The sequence below is a fragment of the Eleutherodactylus coqui genome, chromosome 3 (genome assembly GCF_035609145.1).
Source record: "Eleutherodactylus coqui strain aEleCoq1 chromosome 3, aEleCoq1.hap1, whole genome shotgun sequence".
Classification (NCBI taxonomy): Eukaryota; Metazoa; Chordata; class Amphibia; order Anura; family Eleutherodactylidae; genus Eleutherodactylus; species Eleutherodactylus coqui.
The window spans coordinates 266,050,442-266,070,242 of record NC_089839.1 but is presented as its reverse complement, the minus strand read 5'-3'; the positions used below and the strand labels follow the sequence as shown (position 1 = coordinate 266,070,242).

Genomic DNA, 19,801 nt, shown 5'->3' with positions numbered 1-19,801 from the left:
TACGTATGTGCCGGATCCACTAGTGTGGTGCAGGCACAGAATGCTTGAAACACCAAAGGTCTCCTGCAGCCTAAACTGGAGACATCCGTTAAGACTGCGTGTGTATAGACTAAGTGGGGGCACAACGGACCAGAACTGGAGGTGAGCTGCCCATCGGATGGTTCACTTGTCACTTGCATACCACGCTGGGAAGCACGTTGTTGCTGATGTTTTTAGATTGGTGCATCTAGTGAAGATAATAAGGCAGGGTTCACACACGGCGGATTCCCGTCGGAAATCTCGCGGTTTGGCCGCAGCAAAAACCGTGAGATTTCCGCCGGGAGAACTGCCGCGGTTTAAGCCGCGGCGGCTTTGAAGCGGTCCGGCCGCATGCTTTTCCGTTGCGGCCGGCTCTTCAATAGAGGAGAGCGCGGCTGTAACATAAATAAACAAAAAAACGACTGTAAACAGACATGCTCGATCTTTTGAAGCCGCGGTTTCAACTGGATTTACCGCAGCGGATTAGCCGTCCCGTGTGGACGAGGTTTCTGAGAAATCTCATCCACATGGCTGGCTAATCCCGAGATTAGCGGCCGCGGGCGGATCTGCTGCGGCAGAACAGCGGCAAATCCGCCCTGTATGAATGCAGCCTAAAGGTACCATTACAATGCAGTTATGTTCCACCGCCAAATGTGACTGATGTAGTAAGCTAGAGTCAGGTGTAGTTTTCCTGTGAAATGTCCATTCTTGTTTGTTGCAAATCTTACATCCCCCCCCCCCCCCCCCCCCCATGAAACTGCATTAGTATATGCCCCTTTAAGGCAAATAGACCATTGTATCTACCCCTATGTAGCAGTTATTGTGCCCCTCCTTGTATGGTGATGCTTTCGCATTGTCTGAGGTTTCCCTCAGCCTATTGTTTCCTGATAGCTGTTGGACAATGAGAGTAAGCAGCTTTCCCACTACACATTGTAATCCTGGCACTTGGATATATCATCTCCTTTTAGCACATTATTTATGTAATTTTGTGGTCTGCTGTTTACTCTTATGCCCATTAAAGACATTGGATAAGGGAAGCTCTGTTTAAGGACAGTCTGGCAATGGAAGTATCAGCCATATGGAATTGGTCCTTTTTGTATCCTGGCATTGATCCAGAGAGAAGTCAGCACATTACATGGCTCTGTCTGCTGATGGAGGGGAGGAGGGGGTCTCTGCTTATTGTGACCACTGCATCCGCCTTCATAATGCAGCATGATGGAGATAATTGAGCCTTGTGGTGTGAAGGCAGACAAAACAATGGCTTGTATGAGATTAGGGTTTGTGAACGGCCTGTAATAGCTATACGTTTCATGAGGGTGAGAAAAACTTACATTATTGTATCTAATATAGTAACAAAGCCCAAAAGTATAATACTGATTGTTTCCTTTGCAAAAAAAAAAAGTGCAATGCAAATGTCTTCAATAAACTTGCAGTTTAGTATACTTGTATAAAGGAGTATAATGAATCAGCCGTGTAGCTATAGTACCGTAGTTAGTAGCTTCTCGTACAGTTTGCATGCTACATCAATCAGATGGCCAACGGTGTCCCTGCACTTTGTAGTATGTGCAAGAATATGGTCCTTGAGCCGAACCTTGGCAGCTATGGGTGTTACTTTATTTCATTACATACAGTGGGTTTAAGGGCAGGGCATTTAAGGGGAAATGTGCTTTGCATCTGCACAGATATGTAACTATTTAGAAAGTGCAATTTTGTAAAATGGTGTAAAATAAAGCGAAAATCTATGCCATGGCATGTTTTTGTATTTCTGGTACATGGACAGCCAAGTCTTCAACTTGGGATGTCTTTCTCCTGCTCACTGCTGCTTAGGACTGGCATAAAGTTTAGTAAATTCCAGTTCTTCTGAGTCACCTGCCCTGGATATACATAGTGCTGTTCTTGTACCAGGGTGGATGTATCGCTATAGTCCGGTAGCCAGTACACCTAGAGGTTTGCGCCAAATGCACAATAGGACGCAGCTGAGTTCTAGAGTATTGCACTTTTGATTGTCATTTGGCTGTTGAGTATTTGGAACGCAGGTGTTTTTCTAGTTTTGTGCCTGGCATCTATTTTGACTACCAATCCAGACGAGTTTTTCAGAGGCGCTGGTGTGTTTTTTTTTGTTTTTTTTTTAAGGCTTAAAGGGGCCTTTTCCACAGTACGCTGACACTCCTGTGCTGCCAAAAATGTAGGCGGAGTGGGCCGGTCGCCTACCTGCATTCACTGAAGGCAGGCAGTCACTCGAAGATTGAGCGAAGACTGTTGACACTAAGTTGTGGAATGACTAGCGACTACTGAATGACTTCTGAGTGTCTTTCAGGAGGATTGCGGAGTGTCCCCATTGTTCTCAATGAGACACCTTCCGATGTTGCCGCTGGCCCCATTCAAAACAATGGGCGGGCCATGTAAGAGCGCGTAGAAAAAAAGAACGTACTGCAATTTGTTTCCCGCATTGCAGTGCCATGCAGGAAAACATCGCACATGTGTATTACGGCATTCAAAAGCATGGGGTTCATATCTGCATCTTGGAACGCACAAATCTCACATGATTTGCTCGCCTGTATGAAGGCGTCTTTAGGCTGGGCTCACATGAGGGCGGTCATTTGCCGCATGCGGGAAGCCTGCAGCGGATTCTGACAGTGAGCCTGGCTGGTAGCCCTGCATGCGTCGCGGAATAATAATGCGTATGACCACGTACTCACATAGGCAGTCATGCACAGTACGGCTTTTTTGTTGTATTTCTATTTCCCGTACCAACACTTAGCGTTGACGCTGGCACCCTCAGTCCATACGCAATGTAATTGCATATGGGTTATGGGTATATCCGCGACCATAGAGCACAATGGGCTCTATGGTCAGATTACGCTGTAAAATAGAACCTGCTGCATTTTATTTTCCGCAAGCGGATTATGCAATTACAACCCACTAATGTGAGTGGAATTGTGTAATTTAGTGTATCTGATTGTATCTGATTGAACTGCCTATCACTGTGGATCATAAAATCGCGGAATCCGCAATTCAAATCCAGTCATGTGAGACCGGCCTTAAAAGGATTTTCCAGGCAGTCTTTGATAATTCCTATCCTCAGCTAGACTATCAATAATTGATCAGCTGGTGTCTGTCACTCAGGACCCCAACCAATCATCTGTTGGGGCACCCACTGTCGCTGGTAGCACACACAGGGTACAGAGCGGAAGCAGATCGCTCTGACCCCTGTGGAATGGCTGACACTGATAATTGCAGGTGCAGCTCCAATTAAAAGTTAAGAGCTACACCTACAATTACCAGCACCAGCCAATATACAAGTCGGAGAAATGTGCTGCTGCTTACTGTGTTTTGCCGGTGACAGTGGGCACACCTGAACAGCTGATTAGCCGAACCCCAGACGATTAACTATTGATGACGTATCCTGAGGATGTCATCAATGAAAGCCTTGAAATCCCCCTCCCCTCCTTTTAATATACACTGATTATCAGTACATATATAAAGGGAATCTGTCAACACCCGTAGGGCCACTAAAATACCAGCATGCTGCCATGTAGCTGGGTTTCTTTAAGTGGCTGTTTCAGCATCGGCTAGTAATCTCAGCCTGTCCATGTACTGTCAGCCACCCATAATGTTCTCCACAGACCCCTTTTGTAGGGTCTCCTCTACAGCCCCCTGTACTGTTCTCTGCACAGATTCCCCCCATTGTCCTCAGCTGGCCCCTCCTACAGTACTGTCCTCTCGGCGGCAGCAACTCCTTCTGCACTGATGAGCAGGGACATGTTGCTGTATACTGTGCAGATTGCCCAAGTCTCGGCTAATTGGCGCTGTGCTTAGTTGTAGCACTGTCCCGACTCTGCAATGAACTGAACACTACACCACTGATCCGGCTTTACCCAGGTTGTGCCCCAGGTCCCGCTGCCACTTCCCTTCTGCCTGGTATTGGCTCCGCCTGCAGGGGTGGTGCTAATGACCTTATGATTCAGAAGAAAATCTGACTTGCGCAGCCATAAAGCGGTGAATTACTCAAATTTCACCAAAATCAGCCTTGGGCCGTGCCCACATGAGCCTATTTGAATTGTGTATTACACGTGTGTGATGTGCACATGTATGCTAATCTATCTATCTAATACATTGATTTTCGCTGTTTTACTCAAACTTGCGTATATTCATTGCATATAATACGTGAATAAAAAAGAATGAGGCAGGTTGTTTTACCACGTATCTTGCACTTTAGAGCCCTATTCTGTGTGTGTACGAAAACGCTGTACATACGCATTGCGCATGTGCTGCATTTTCACACAATGTTGCTAATAACCAATAGAAGGAAAACTTTAAAAAAAAAAAAAAAAAATTTACAAAAAAAAAAAAGCCATGGCTGCGTGCGTAAGATGCTGTCACATGCACGCAAAACATTTGACTATACGCCGTTCCACACCCCGGTAAAGCGCTGCGGTTTAAGCGCAGTGTTTTACCATACGTTCGTGTGAGTATAAAGGGGGGAAATGTACTTCAAATAACTGGTGCTAGACAAATATCATTGAACTCCCAGTTCCAGGGAGTATGGAGAATTGTTTGCAGTTTTTCAAACAGCCCCATCAAAATCCTGGTGTATTTGCTGGTTTACAGCAAAACTTTACAGGCGATTTGACGGCACAGAGCTGCTCTGCCTGGGTCTGTTTACTAAACGTCTTTCTATGGTAAGCAAACTGGCTGCTTATTTTTCCTATTGTAATGAAAGATGTGTTAATTATTAATGGGGTTCTCTGGGCCACTGTATCTACAGCTCAAATAACACAATGTGTTGGAATTTCCTAATATACAGTGCGTCTTCAAGGGTGAATGCACATGGGTAGATTTAAATTGCGGAATCCGGAGTGGGCGACTGCTTCTAGATTCCACTGCAAATACCACCCATAGCATGCAATGCACAAATGATTCTTCATGCACACCAATTGTGGTTTCCGCTTATGGATGAAAAATCACAGCACGCGCCATTTTCCTGCAGATTCCACATGGATGCCTTCCATTGAAGTCAATGGAAGTTGTCCAACCTGCGGCCCGTCCGCAATTGACATTGCAGTTGGGCTGCAGATTCCGTAGAAAAAGCGAGACTTAACTTTTTTTTTTTTAATTGTGCATGTCCGATGGCGACTTGTGCGGACCATCCACAGTACAGAAAAAAGAACATGCAGGTACGTGCGGCACAGGGCCAGATTCCGCTGTGGGCTCCCGCATGTGGAATCCAACCTGCCTGTGTGCATGCGGCCTAAAAGGGTTATGCAAGGGTTTTTTTTTTTTGGTTTTTTTTTTCTTGAAACCCTAGTCACCTTGTAGTAAAATAACAGGCATATACTCTCCTCTGCCTGCTGTTTTCTGCTCAGGCGTTTGTCATCCTGTGAACAGGTGGAACTGTAGCCTGTAAACAAAGACGCTGAAACCAATCGCTGAGCTCTGTCATTGGCTACAGCAGCCTGTGACATCATGTATACTGTCTAGGAAGCCTGTAAGTGACTTAAGAGGGGGAGAGACAGAGCGGTGGTGCGAGGCACAGTGGGTATAGGTGAGTATATGCCTGTTGGCTTACTGCATAGGAAACAGTGTCATAGTAACGTGGCCTATGGATCTGACAGTCACCAGCTTGTGATGCGCTACACTCGGGGGCAGGCCGCAGGGTTGACTTATTTTCAGCTCCCCGGATCCTGCACTCATGCACGATGGAGCCTAAATTGCACCCTGCACGGCCCAGCATGCTCTAACACGCTTTATTGCCACCACTGATCGTTTCTTCCAGGTCAGCCACCTCGGTTTCTACCAGCTGACACATAATTAACACACTTCGGGGTTTCAGATTGCTTTAAGTGTTTAAGATCGACTAAAGTCTAAAGCTTTGTTCTAAAAAGGATTAGTAGTGCTTAAATAAAAAATAAAAAGATCTTTATGAAAGGATGAGGAGCTACAAATACACTCAAAATTGGGAAAAAGGAATAAAATAGAAAATACCAGTCTGTTAAGTTGTTTTAAATAGTCCTGGGGCAAGGAACACGTGGAAAGGTAGACCCAGGAGTTGCATCTAAATGCAGAACTGTCCGACAATGGGAAGAGGTGCGGTCACGCTTTGTTTAAAGTCCATCTGGGTCCAACCTCTGCTGTCGTCGTCATGACATCACCGAAGGCTTGCTAAGTAGATGTGCAGATCTTCCTGATAGAAACCCAATTTAACGGTTTGGCCATATTTCCCTAGCAGGCCCTCCAATAAGGAAGCTCTGGCCGCCATATTTTATATCATGAATTAACCTACTATTGGATAGAAAACGTGATTTGTGTCAGATGATTAGGATCATAGGTATGGGATTCTGTAGGTTCCATGGGGTGTCACAGCAACCGAAGTTAATGCGCTACAGCTGTGGTAAACTCTGCTCGAAAATATATAACCACTGTTGAGCTGAGACCATCAAATCACCGATAATTAGAGATGAGTGAACGTGCTCGGCCACGCCCCTTTTTCGCCCGAATACCGCGATTTCCGAGTACTTCCGTACTCGGGCGAAAAAATTCGGGGGTGCCGTGGCAGCATGGGGGGTAGCAGTGGGGAGTGGGGGGGGGAGAGAGAGAGGGCTCCCCCCTGTTCCCCGCTGCTACCCCCCGCACCGCCACGCCTCTCCCCGCCCCCCGGCGCCCCCCGAATCTTTTCACCCGAGTACTGAAGTACTCGAAAATGGCGGTACTCGGGTGCGTAAGTACTCGAAACGAGTACGTTCGCTCATCTCTACCGATAATCCCTGTCATGAACTCCTTTTTTTTTTTTTTTTTTTCTTGTCCCATCTCAATGAAGTCTGGAGAATGCGTATTGGACCGACAGACAATTGGATCACCTGCAAAGGGCTATTTTCATTATCTCTACAATGAAGGGATTCCTTGGGCGTTATCACTACAAGAAAGGGTGCAAATTCAAAAAGAGCAAGCCAGTTTAGCAGGGGCGGCAGTAAGGACTCAAGACACTTTAACTAATCATCAAAGGTCTGAATTGCTCAGTAGGCCCCACCTAAGCCAGCACAGTGGGGGCATACTCTGCCCCTCCTCCCCCCATGCTTTTAACAGGCCGTAGCAGTTTAAGTGTGAACATAGCATTACTATATTTCCCCTTGTCTCAATCATGGGAGACTAACAACTAGAATGATGTAAGTTTCAGATCCGACTCAAGGCAAACGAACTATGCCTGATGGGACACCAGTGACTATAATGGGGTCTGCTTGACATTGCACTGAACAAAATAGTGTAGCGTTCTGTGCTGGAGTTTATAAATGGAGCCTAAGGCCTCATGTCCACGGGGAAAATCAGATCCGCTGCAGATTCTACATGTAGAATCTGCAGCGGGTCCCTCCTGCCCCGCGGACATGAGCGCTGAAAATAGAAATTTAAAAGCATTTACCTATCCGTAGCGGGCGGCGAAGGTCAGCTGTTCCTCACGGCCGGATCTTCATTTTCGGCCGGCGGATGAATTCCTGACGCCGGCGGCACGTCGCCGGCACGTCGTCGACGTGCCGCGCGCATGCGCCGGGCACATCCGCCGAGCCGAAGCAAGGGAGATGCGGCCGTGAGGAAGAGCAGAGCTTCGCGGCCCGCTGCGGGTGAGTAAATGCTTTTAATTCCTATTTTAGGTCTCCCGCGGATCCGGACGGCTTCCATAGGCTTCAATAGAAGCCTGCGGGAGCCGTCCCCGCGGGAGACCCGCATGAAAATGGAGCATGGTCCAGATTTTTTCATGCTCCATTTTTTTTTAAATACCTTTTATTGACGATCCGCGGGTATTTATCTACCCGCGGGTGGTCAATGCATCCCTAGGGGGTGCGGAACCGCGCGCGGGAGATCCGCTGCGGATTTTAAATCACATTTTGCCCGTGGACATGAGCCCTAAAGGTACCGTTACACGGAACGACTGTCAGCCGTCCCAACGAATATTGCTCCTTGCTTTCACACAGGAGCAGAAGTCTGTCAGACTGGGGGGAGCAGCTGGAGATCTCTTCCGGCCACCCGCCTCTATTCACTGCAAACGGGCAGTCGCTCAAAGATTGAGTGACGCTGTTTATGCTGAGTGAGAAGCCGCTGTGTATTCGTGTTTCAATGGGCTGAAATGGAATGACTAGTGTCTACTCAACGACTTCTTTCATTGCCCTGTTGGGGACGACCGTATGTAGTGGTCATAGTAGTCGTTCATAGTCGCAGCAAGTCTAGGCCTCCACCTTTCAGTGAGCACTGCAGGACGAATGACTAGTCTACCAACAGAAAACCATTTGGACGTAAACAAGCAGATAAAAGCTCTTATTGGCTCATGTAAGGGAATGCACGCAGAACGGTTTCTCTTGCATTCAACCCTTGCAATGCATTCACAGGATTTTTTTCTCTTTTTCATGTGAATTACTGTGCGTTGCAAGATGCATAGAAATTTCATGTGAAAAGAGCCCATTATTTTCAATGGGTTAATTCACATGAGCTATTTTTCTCCTGCAACGATGCGAGATGGGGCATGCTGCAACTTTTCTATTGGACTATTCTGTTCAAAAATCTCCCATTGTTCCCTATGAGGCATCATACTTGTATGTAGATGTGATTTTTTCCGTGAGTGCGGGTTTTTTTGTTTGTTTTTTTTTGTTTTAGTATGTACTAGTGAAGCATGCAATTTTTGTGCACGTGAAAATCGCATGCACTGAGGTTTTTCTCGCAAGAAAATTGTAGGTTTACAAGTGTTATGAGTCAGTTTCCTAGATTTATATCGTACTCGCCCGTGTGAATGCACCCTTGTGGCTTCTTCAGAGTGTGCTGGTTCATGTTACACTGGCCATTCCTCTTTCCTGCCTAAGGCCAGCTTCACACCGCAATAGGCAATGAATGGAATCCATTGATTTCCATGGGTTCGTTCACATGCGTGTTTTTTGCATGCAGATCTTAAAAATAACCAAAAATTAGAACATGCTCTAGCATTATATTTGCACACCAAACGTTCCTATAGAAGTCAATGGGGATGCGCAATATGTATGGAGATTAGTGAAATGCTGCTTAGGAGTTTCCATCGGTGTCTGTTTGTTTTTTGTTTTTTTTACCGCACGCACATAAAGAAGCCCTGTGAGTAGAAAAGGCTAAGTAAAATCCTTTTTTTTTTTTTTTTTAATGCATATCTGTGTATTAGTACAAAAAAGGTCGCGCTAAGATGTGTGCAAATGCGGTTACACCTTTGTGAAGCTGGCCTTAGGGTGCCTTCATACTTGCGATCACGATATCACTTGCGTTTAACGCAAATGCCAATAGGACTTTCTAATGTTAAAACACATCACACTAAAATTGCAAAGCACTAGTTAGTGAACAGTTAGATCCTCATTTTTACCTATACCGGTAGTTTTAGCAGCCAAAGTTAGACTTGAGGATTGGGTGACCTGAGGTCGGTGCGGAGCAGCCGTGGGTGGGGGTCCTGCAGGTGCATTTGGGCATTAATGACTTATGTCTCTTTAATAAAACCTGGTGGTAAACATGTTATGTTCGTGTTGTTTCTGTTGTGCCTACTTGTTGAAGATGTATTGTAACATCTGCCGAGACATCTGCGCACTTAATTATGTAACTGCAAATCTATTTTTCATGTTTTTGTGTCATTTAAAATGTCTTATTTTCCTTTTTTTTTTTTAAAGGGGAACGATCAAGATTATAGCTGTTGTGCATAAATGCCAATATTTTAGTTTAAACATTCTCATCCGTTTTCTACTCTGATGCGTTACTATTTGCAGTTTTTCCTTTGAGAAAACCACACTATATACTCAGACTAAATCCTTGCCCCGTTTTGCAGTTTGCTGCACTTTTCTTGGCCACATTACCCTCAAATTGTGTACTTTATTCAGAGATGCACAAAATCGCGCCACTTTAGCGCTTTTTGACTGTGGACACGCCATAAAGTGTTCTGTAAATGACTAAATCGCTGTACAAATATTACAAAACTTTCAAATGGGCTTTTTATTTGTGTACCAAGATGTTTGCTGGCTGTCACTTAATAGGAAAACCCTTCTTTCGGCCATATACACATAACTGCCAGTTGAACCAGTACAAACGGGTGCCAGAAAGCCCAGTGCACTGCAGACACCAGCTGTGTTCTGTCCTATGTCTCTGCACTATCTACACTGCATGTCCCATGCTAGTCTGTGAAAACTGACACTGACCCAAATATGCTAGTGTGCCAAAGACCCCTATATGACTCCACCCCCATATACCAATCGACCTTAAATTAAAACCACCTGTCTAATATGTTAGGCCTCCTTTGTATCGATAAAACGGCTATTGGAGGCCATGCCTGAGGACCCATGAAGGTGCCCTGTGACATCTAGGCGCTTTAGCAGCAGATTCTTTTAAGTCTTGTAAATTATAAGGTGGGACTTCCCATGGATGGAGTTTAGAAAGGGTTCCATGGGATTGAGATCTTGGTAATGCTTAGCAATTGATCTACTGCTTTAGGCCAGCTGCACACAGACAGGTTTGGATTTCCTAATCTGTGATCATCACCCGCACGGATGATCCGTGGCATTCCGCATCCATTGACAAGAATAGAACATTCACATGTCCGCTCGCACAAGCGGACCGATTGCGATGTCCGCTCGCACAAGCGGACTGATTGCGATTTCCGCTCTATTTTTCATTGAAGTCAATGGAAGCTGCACGACCTGCTACCTTTCCGGCATTGACATTGCTGTAAGGTCCTGGATTCCGCGTCATCGTCTAGCGATGGCGAAGGAAAAGCAGGGATTTAAAAAAATATATATATATTTTTTTTTTCTATATTGCACATGTCCGACGACAAGCCAGGCACAGGGTCAGATTCCGCTGCAGGCTCCCACATGCAGAATTTGACCCCTTCGTGTTCAGTGTCTGGGATCTTGTGGGGTGGTGCAAGGCATGCTGGGATCGGAGAACCCAGAAGTTCAAACTAGACTCCTGTGGGAATTGGACATGTTCGTAATGACGTGGAATTTTGTTTTGTCATCTGTACAATAATATTCCAGCGTTTTATTTGGGAGTATCTGACCGTTATTGTTTTCTACGTATTTGTGACTCTCGTGGAGCCGCTGTTTCTGGCTGGTAAAATGCTCATCTTCTGGTGGGAGAATCGTGAAGCTCCCAGCCAAGCGCTGGATGCAGAAACACAACTTTGTGCAGCAAAAGATTACACGATTTACGTCTTGGTTAATGTGCTGTAGTTTCTGCCAATATGGCCGTGAGTCGCACGCGGGCTGGAATGTCATTTTCATCAGGTCTTTTTGCCAAACAGATTTTGTGATCCCAGCTTATATTAATCAGGGAGTTTAATGCATTCTTTCCCTGCTGGTTTCTGTGTTTGGCTCCTGTACAGGTTTGTGTTGCTCTGACTTGATCCCGTTCATTGTGTATGGTTTGCTTTAAACCTTGTTTGGCTCCTATAATGGAAGTTTATTGTTTTGGGCGCAGACTTAATTTCTCTCCTACTGATAGTTTTGTGCAGTAATGTTAGTGAGCAAAGTCTCTAATCTCTTCTCTTTCCTTACAGCATTGTTACTGATGTTGCAGTGGGCGTTAAGGTAAGCACTTGTTTAAGCTGTTGACTTTTTGGGTCTCAATATGGGGAAGCTTGGAGATTCTTAGCCTACATATTGTGAGGCTGTGTTCACACATGCATTTCTGAACCATAGCAAAAGATAACATGTGGGTTTCATGAGGAACTGCATGAAAACAGTCAAATGTGAATGCAGCCTATGATCCCATTTACACCAACAGATGATCGCTCAAACTATAGTTTGAGTGACAGTTTTGAGCGATCATCTTTGCATAGTCTATATTAGCTAAGTAGCTACTTAAAAGCTATGCGGGTGGAGCGGGACACAGCCACTATCACTTGGTGAACAGTACAGCTGTTCTGCATAAGCAAACTGCTGTATTCTCCACGATTACAGTTCTCATCCCGCTGTGAACTACCTACCACAGCATGTTCTATTATAGTGCGAGCCTCACACATACGGCTTCCATTCCAGTCAATTGAAGCTGTCCGTCCTGCGGCGATTCCAAAATGTCTATCTTGAAATCGCTGCAGGTCTGTGCCATCGCTGGCGTGACGGCACGCCATTTTCTACACTGTACATGTGTGGCGGCGCGCCAGCCAGCACATCCGTAGCACAGAGAAGACATCGAACAGGTATGCAGGGGTCAGCATCGGGGCACAGGGTCTGCTTCCGCTGAGAGATCTCGCAGTCGGGACCCGACCTGGCCATGTGCATTCGGCCTTGGTTCTGTGGAATAAAGCACGATGATGGACACTCTGCATAGAATCATAGAAGGTTGAGATGGAAGGGATCTCCAGGGTCATCACGTCCAACCCCCTGCTCAATGCAGTATTCACGAAATCATCCCAGACAGATATTTGTCCAGCCTTTGTTTGAAGACTTCCATTGCAGGAGAACCCACCACCTCCCGTGGTAACCTGTTCCACTCATTGATCACACTCACTGTCAGTTTTTTTCTAATCTCTAATTTTTGTCTCCTCCCTTTCAGTTTCATCCCATTGCTTCTAGTCTTTCCTTGTGCAAATAAGAATAGGGATAATCCCTCTGCACTGTGACAGCATGTTAAACTTCTTTTTCATCAGTTTCTCAAGTTACAATCTTCTGGTATTGTCGAACACAGCACCACGCTCCTGCAAAAGAAAAACTCGTTGATGCAGTGTTGGATGATGTCCACATGAGGCGGAATTGTCATAGAATTTCCATGCGGAGGGTCCGCATTTACAGTAGCAGCAAAGTAGACAAGATTTTGAAAATCTCATCCACAAGCTGCAGAAATCTCACAAAACCAATGTGGAAATGGAGTCCATTTTATCTTTATCTCCATCTCCACTACAGAATTCCCCTCCTCTCAATGATGGGGTGAATTCCTGGAATTCACAATAAATCCCACTTCAAAACCTGCACCAAATGGTGGGTGTTTGGAGGCAGGCTGTCTGCGGCTGATCAGCAGCGGAATGTCCGCTGCAGACATTTCGCTGGAAATCAGCCCGGTGTGAACACAGCCTTATAAGAGCATCACTTTGAAAGTGATCATGTGGCGTCTACATATTTATGCAGGATTTTTTGAGTTAGTGACTTTGATTCTTTTATTAGTTTGCATTAACACTTTGCATTTTTTGTGGATTTCTGAATTGCAGCAAAAAAAAGCAGCATCCGGTTTTTAGTTGCAGTTTAGAAACTCTCTAAGCAACAAATGCAAAGTATTAACATAGCTTTATATAAGGAATACAGTTCAACTTGTAGTGTGTATCGCTCCATACCGCATTTTGAATTGTCTTGTATTAAACCATGCAGTCTGTACATGTTAAACCAAAATAGAAGTTTTAATTTGATGTAGCACGAGGTTCTTGTTGGACACTTTCAGGAACAGACTACTAACCTTACCGTTCATTTCCCATTTAGAGAGGTTCCGACGAGTTGCTTTCTGGAAGTGTTCTTAATGGTCCCAGTTCTAACATGACCAGCATTGTTGTTACAGGTGAGTAAATGTTTATAGTTTGAGCACCAGTTGTGTTTTCACACGATAATGCTAAAATAAGTGATGCTTGGACTGCTTTTTTGCCTTATATTTTTCATGTACCAGACTGAAAAAAAGCTTCTGACAAATACGTTAAGGCCCCCTGTCCACGGGCGTTGCGAAGTCCTGTGGCAGATCGCCGTGGGAACTGCCGCCTGGGAGCAGGAGCCGCACACGAATCTCCGCCTAATCTGATAGGCTGACCGTGGAGAATCGAAGCAATTGGCAGCATGCTGCGAATTGCGAGCGGGGAATCGCAATGATTCTTAGCTCGTGGACAGGCACCCTAAAGCTATATCTGTTTAATGGTTGTCATGAAAAGCTCATGACTTGTATGTCTAATAGATACCCATGATAGATGCCATGCAGGGGCATCATCACCCGGGAACTACCGTTCTTTTATTGTCTGCTACGCTGTTCCATGTTTATTTTTCCCCTCATCTTTCCAATTGACTAGTGGTCCCCCATTAAACACTTGGTGTGTACATGGGAAGCTTGTCACCTCCCAACAGCACCAAGAGGTAACTATTGTTGTTTTTAGGGAAAGTGACGGAGTCCAGTGATGTATCTTTTATATACTCGCCCACTCTACAAACCCCTTTGTCACCCGCTGAAGTTTGTGACGGACTCTCTTCGGATTGTTGTGCGCTCATTCTGCAATAGAGTGGGGGTAGGGTGGGGATATAAAAAATACATTCTTAGATCACCACCTTCTTGAACAGTACCACAAAACTGAGATACTGTGCAGGTTCCCGTTAACTCCTTAATGATGCGGGCCTTTATTTTATTTTTTCCACTTCTTTTATTGACTACACCGAAATCTGATATAGCGTTCTGAATCTTCAATTACTGTGAGGGCTTTCTATTCAAGACTCGGCCATTTGCTGTCCAGACTTGTCCCCTAATTCAGAAACGGAAGGGTTTTGTCATATTGGAACTTTTGATCAAAGGGCTATGCCCTCTCTATGTGCATGGCAGGGCCTTGCTAGTACACTCTCTTCTTTCCTCTGCCAGTCAATGTGACCTGCTGCTCATTGACGCATCCCAAAAGCAATGAGCTGTGATACGATGTTTAACGTTATGGTACCTGCAGACCACTTTTAAGAAGCTGCTCAGAGCAGTCTGCAGATACATAACTTTACAAGAAACTGATTTGGGAACGTAGAACACTGATTGCTTTTATTACATTTTTTTTCTAAGAGCAAGATGAACAAAATCTGCAATTCTAGCATTTTTTTGTTTACCGTATATACCGGCGTATAAGACGACTTTTGAACCCCGAAAAATCTGCTCTGCAGTCGGGGGTCGTCTTATGCGCCGGTAATACAAAAAAAAAAAGTGTAAAAAAAAAAAATTTTATTACTCACCTCCCACGGCGTTCTGTCGCGCTCCGGCAGGATGTCGCTCGCTCCGGCAGGCTGTCGCTCGCTCCTCGTCCCCGCCGCAGCATAGCTTTCTGAATGCGGGGCTTGAAATCCCCGCTTCCAGAAAGCTAATACACACGCCGGCAGCCATGACAGCATTGAATGGCTGTGATTGGCTAAAGCACACGTGGCTTCAGCCAATCACACTATTCAATGACATCATTGAATGTCTGTGATTGGCTGAAGGCGCACGTGTTAGCAATCACACCCATTCAATGATGTCATTGAATAGTGTGATTGGCTGAAGCCACGTGTGCTTTAGCCAATCACAGCCATTCAATGATGTCATGGCTGCCGGCGTGTGTATTAGCTTTCTGGAAGCGGGGATTTCAAGCCCCACATTCAGAAAGCTATGCTGCGGCGGGGACGAGGAGCGAGCGACAGCCTGCCGGAGCGAGCGACAGCCTGCCGGAGCGAGCGACATCCTGCCGGAGCGCGACAGAACGCCGTGGGAGGTGAGTAATAAAATTTTTTTTTTTTTTCTCCACTGAATACCGGCGTATAAGGTGACAGTTGGGGGGTCGTCTTATACGCCCCGTCGCCTTATACGCCGGTATATACGGTAAATTTTTTGGGATGAGTTGTAATTGTTAATGGTGCATTTGTTCATACTACGTTTTCATTGTTCCTATTCCTTGTGTTTTTCCTAAGGCAGGATGAGGAAAATTAAATGGTTTTGCCATACTGTATGTATGATATAGATGTATAATTTTTTTTTTTTCATGGCAAGCATCGGACGCAGCTTAAATGTACTAACCCCCCCCCCCCCCCCCCCCCTTCCTCTGGGTTATTACAAACATAGCAATGCCAGATTTGTGTGATGTTTTTTTTAACATGGTTAAGGGGAAAAGGTGGGTTTTGACTTTTGTTTTTGCCCGACAAAGGAACTTGAATATCACAATCTTTTATAATACTTATACATTACAATACAGTGCTATACTAAAGTATAGTCGCATATAAAGGGTTAAACAGCAGGGATCGGTGGTTTCTCCGGTCCCCGCTGTTACAGCAAGTGCCAGGTGGTTATACAACTGCCAAGCACCCGCTTCCCCTGGAACAGACCAGTGTCTGTCTTCTGATACAGTGCCATGAACAGGCGATTTGCATCAGAATAAAGCCCCTTAATGGCCGCCATCAAAAGGCGTATGGGCGCTTGTTAAGGGGTTAAGTTGAGTATCAATCCGCCATCATTATTCCCCCAACACCCGAGTTTTAGTTGTGTAATTAAATGGCTTTTTTCAGTGTTGTAGGCAAAAGGGTTAAAGGCAGAATAAAATTGGAACAAATTCTGCCTGTATTGTAGCACCCCCACTCCAAATGCTCCATTATTGATTCCATAAGTTTCAACTTTCCGGGTTATGAAAAGCCTCCAATTTTTCAATTGTCATGCTCGTGTACTTTATTTTAATTTTACCTTGAAACAGCCATCATCTGGCCTTCCAAAAGGGAGCTTCTTTTCTTTGCGTGTCCTCAGTGGATGTGAATAGCGGTTTTGTAAAGGCTTACATTTAGGACACTTTAAAAGTAAAGCTGTTCAGAATGTGTAGAGCCTTTTGTTAGCCGGTAAATGGGATTCAGACATACAGTGTAGAATTATTCCCCATGATTATGACATTGTAAAGAATCTATTCATTGGTACTTTCCTCACTTATTCCAAGGTCATTTTCTGCTGGGAGAAGACAGTAAAGCAGGTGCAGAAATGCCCATGAACAGAGACCTAAATGTTTTACATTGGCAGTTTTCAAACAAAACAGGAGATTTTGCTTCTGCAAGAACAAAAGCCTCTTTATTGATATGTTATGGAAATTGAAGTTCTTTCATAGAACTTTTTTTTCACACTTGTTGCTTTCACCTTCTGTATGTAGACATGCCTCAGATTTACAAGGTACATCCATATTTTAAAATGTGAACTAAATGCCTGTTCATTATTATTGGAGAGGCTGCAGCTTTTCAGCTTTTTATGCTTCTAGTTGAGGTTGCAACGTTTTATAATTGTCTCATCTAAGGCTGTTTTCACATAACGTTCGGATTTAGTATTTGTAAGCCAAAGCCAGGAGTGTAGTTTTGGCGCACAAATACTGACCTTAATGCTGCTTTGTGAAAGTGGCTGTGTTCACGTCAGCACTAATCTGCGGTGCTACCTTTGTTATTGGGCAGTAGGATCCATCAGAGTTTGTATTGGAAGACTGATTAGTCAATGGTCTCATGGCTCCATTGGTAGCAGCAGCTTTGGGGTTAATGTGATCAGTGCCTAAATGTATCTATGTAAGGGCTCTTTCAGATACACAAATTTGCATCACAATACCAGAGAACAGATCCCATGGCTTTTAATGGGTTTGTTTTTAGTTTTCCTTTTTTTTTCAGGTGTGGGGGGTGGGGTGAATAGACATGCTCTATTTGTGTGTGCATTTGCGCACTATGGGTCAACACAGAGGTCTATGGGAGGTGCACAATTCCATAAAAAAACTTATCTACACCTCATTTGGCTAAATAGCCTTTTAATTCACAGTGGGAGGAGTCAGGCACCCATCTAAACATGCCCTGCATGTGCAAAAAGCACAGTAAAACGCGCAGATACACATGCAAAAGCACCTTGTTCACGATGTAAATATGCTGCGCCTGAAGCATGCGTGAGTGCTTAAACGTCCGTCTGAAGGGGCACTGAGATCAATCCCCACCACCACCACCTGCTGAAAGGGGTTTTCTGAGCAAAAAAAACTATGGATGACCCATCCTCAATAGTCAATCTGCTGGTTTGCCATTTGGAACTCCAACAAATCAGATGTTGGGGCATCTGCTGTCATCAGCAGAACACCGGGTACGGCACAGAAGCAGATCGCTCCAAACCCTGTTTTTGCTAGTGACAGTGGGCACCCAAACAGCTGATTAGCCGGACCCCAGACGGTTAACTATCGATGACCTATCAATAAATGACCTCAATAAAAATAGTCTGTAAAATCCCCTTTTAATGTAAACTGTCAGTATGTGGTAAAGAGGACCTGTCAGCACCTGTGGGCCACTAAACCACCAGCATGCCATCATGCAGTTGGGTTTAATTTTCTAAAGAGGCCCCTGTGAAGAGAGGCTGTTCCAGCATTATTGAGAAAAGGAAGTTAGAGCAGCAGACTGGGCAATCAGGTGATACCCGGGATACCTTGTGACAGGTCTCTGGTGTTTAACTATTGAATTATTCTGAGGATAGGTCATCAGTAGTGTTTTATGATATCACCATACTCTGCCAAGATGGTACAAACTACAGGTGTTGTCTTATTGGAACAATTTCCTTTTTGCAAATGTCTGATTGAAAAAAAAATGATGCTAATCAGTGTTAATTTCATTGAGTTTTGTCATGCAGCAATATCCCAGAAGTGGTAATGCTGGCCATTGACCATTGAAATCTGTTACCCACCCTGTAAGATCAATTCTGCGGCCTCCAAACAATTGGAGACCATATTAGAAAATAAGTGAAAATGCCTATTATATAATGCAAATGACCTTTTATTTATATATTTTTTGGAAATGGAAACTTCCTAGCAAGTTGCGTAATTGAAAATGGCTATTACAACAACAGTGACTGTTCTGCTACATTCTATAGATCTCCTATGTAGCATAGATTTTCAGACTTTTTTCCCCCCCTCTTTCAGCTAATGGAAACGATAACAAAAAGTTTAAAGGGGATGATAAAATGGAAAGTGCCCCTTCCCGGGTGCTTCATATCCGGAAACTTCCTGGTGAAGTAACAGAAACTGAAGTCATTGCTTTGGGTTTACCCTTTGGGAAAGTAACAAATATCCTGATGTTGAAAGGAAAAAATCAGGTAATGTATTTTCTTTTCACACAAACTTCACCAGAATGCAAAAAGCAGATTAACATCCCGTGTGTATGTGTGTGACTTGTAGGTTTCCATATTACTATAGATGTGCAATATATTAAGAATTTTTTTTTAGTTTTCACTCTGGCCACTAAGCAGTTATCTCCTTGTCACAGGTAAGATTACAGATAGTCCCCGACTTGCGAACAGGTTCCGTTCCAGGAACCTGTTCGCAAGTCGATTTGTTCGCAAGTCGAACAAATGTTTGTATGGAGCGGGATCGCGGGTGGATCCCGCTCCATACAACATCGGGTGTAAGCTGTTCTTACAGCGGGCACCCGGCGGCAGCAGTTCCGACGAGCCACGCCGCTCGTCGGAACTCTTAACACTTTAAATACCGCTCTGACAAGGGTATTTAAAGTGTTAACAGTTCTGACGAGCGGCGCGGCTCGTCGGAACTGCTGCCGCCAGGTGCCTGCTGTAAGAAACAGCCTGCACCCGACGTTCAGGGGGCCCGTACAGCGTCCCACGATGAGATCGCGGGACGCTGTGTGGTTGCTAGGCAGCCGGGGACCTCCTGAAAGGCCCCAGGGCTGCCTATGCAGAGTGCCCATAGAGCACACGGCTTGATAGGCGCTCTACATAGACAGCCCTAGGGCCTTTCAGAAGGCCCCCGGTTGCCTAGCAGCCGCGATCTGACCGGACAGGCTTCTATCAGGCTTGATAGAAGCCTCTCCGATCCCTGCACAGTATGATGTAATGCAATAGCATTACATCATACTGTGCAGGACAGATAGTTCGTATCTTGCGAAATTTGTAACTCGAATGTTCGCAAGTCGGGGACTATCTGTACAATGCAGGGTAACACCAGTTCACCACCTCCCCTTCCTTGCACAATGACCTCTGCAGAGCATGCGCACAATATTCTCCCATAGAATTCAATGAACCTCTCCAGATTCCTGGTTCCTGTGCTCCATTG

The 19,801-nt window shown here is 45.0% G+C and overlaps 1 protein-coding gene across 1 annotated transcript in view; it reads left to right on the top strand.

Annotated features, from left to right (window-relative positions):
* The window catches only part of PTBP2 (polypyrimidine tract binding protein 2), a 44,860-nt gene that overhangs the window by 7,630 nt on the left and 17,429 nt on the right, over window positions 1-19,801 (top strand). The window contains exons 2-4 of the mRNA XM_066597378.1: window positions 11,561-11,591; window positions 13,473-13,548; window positions 18,656-18,828. Of these exons, the coding sequence (XP_066453475.1) occupies window positions 11,561-11,591; window positions 13,473-13,548; window positions 18,656-18,828 (280 nt within the window). The remainder of the gene's footprint in view (window positions 1-11,560; window positions 11,592-13,472; window positions 13,549-18,655; window positions 18,829-19,801) is intronic.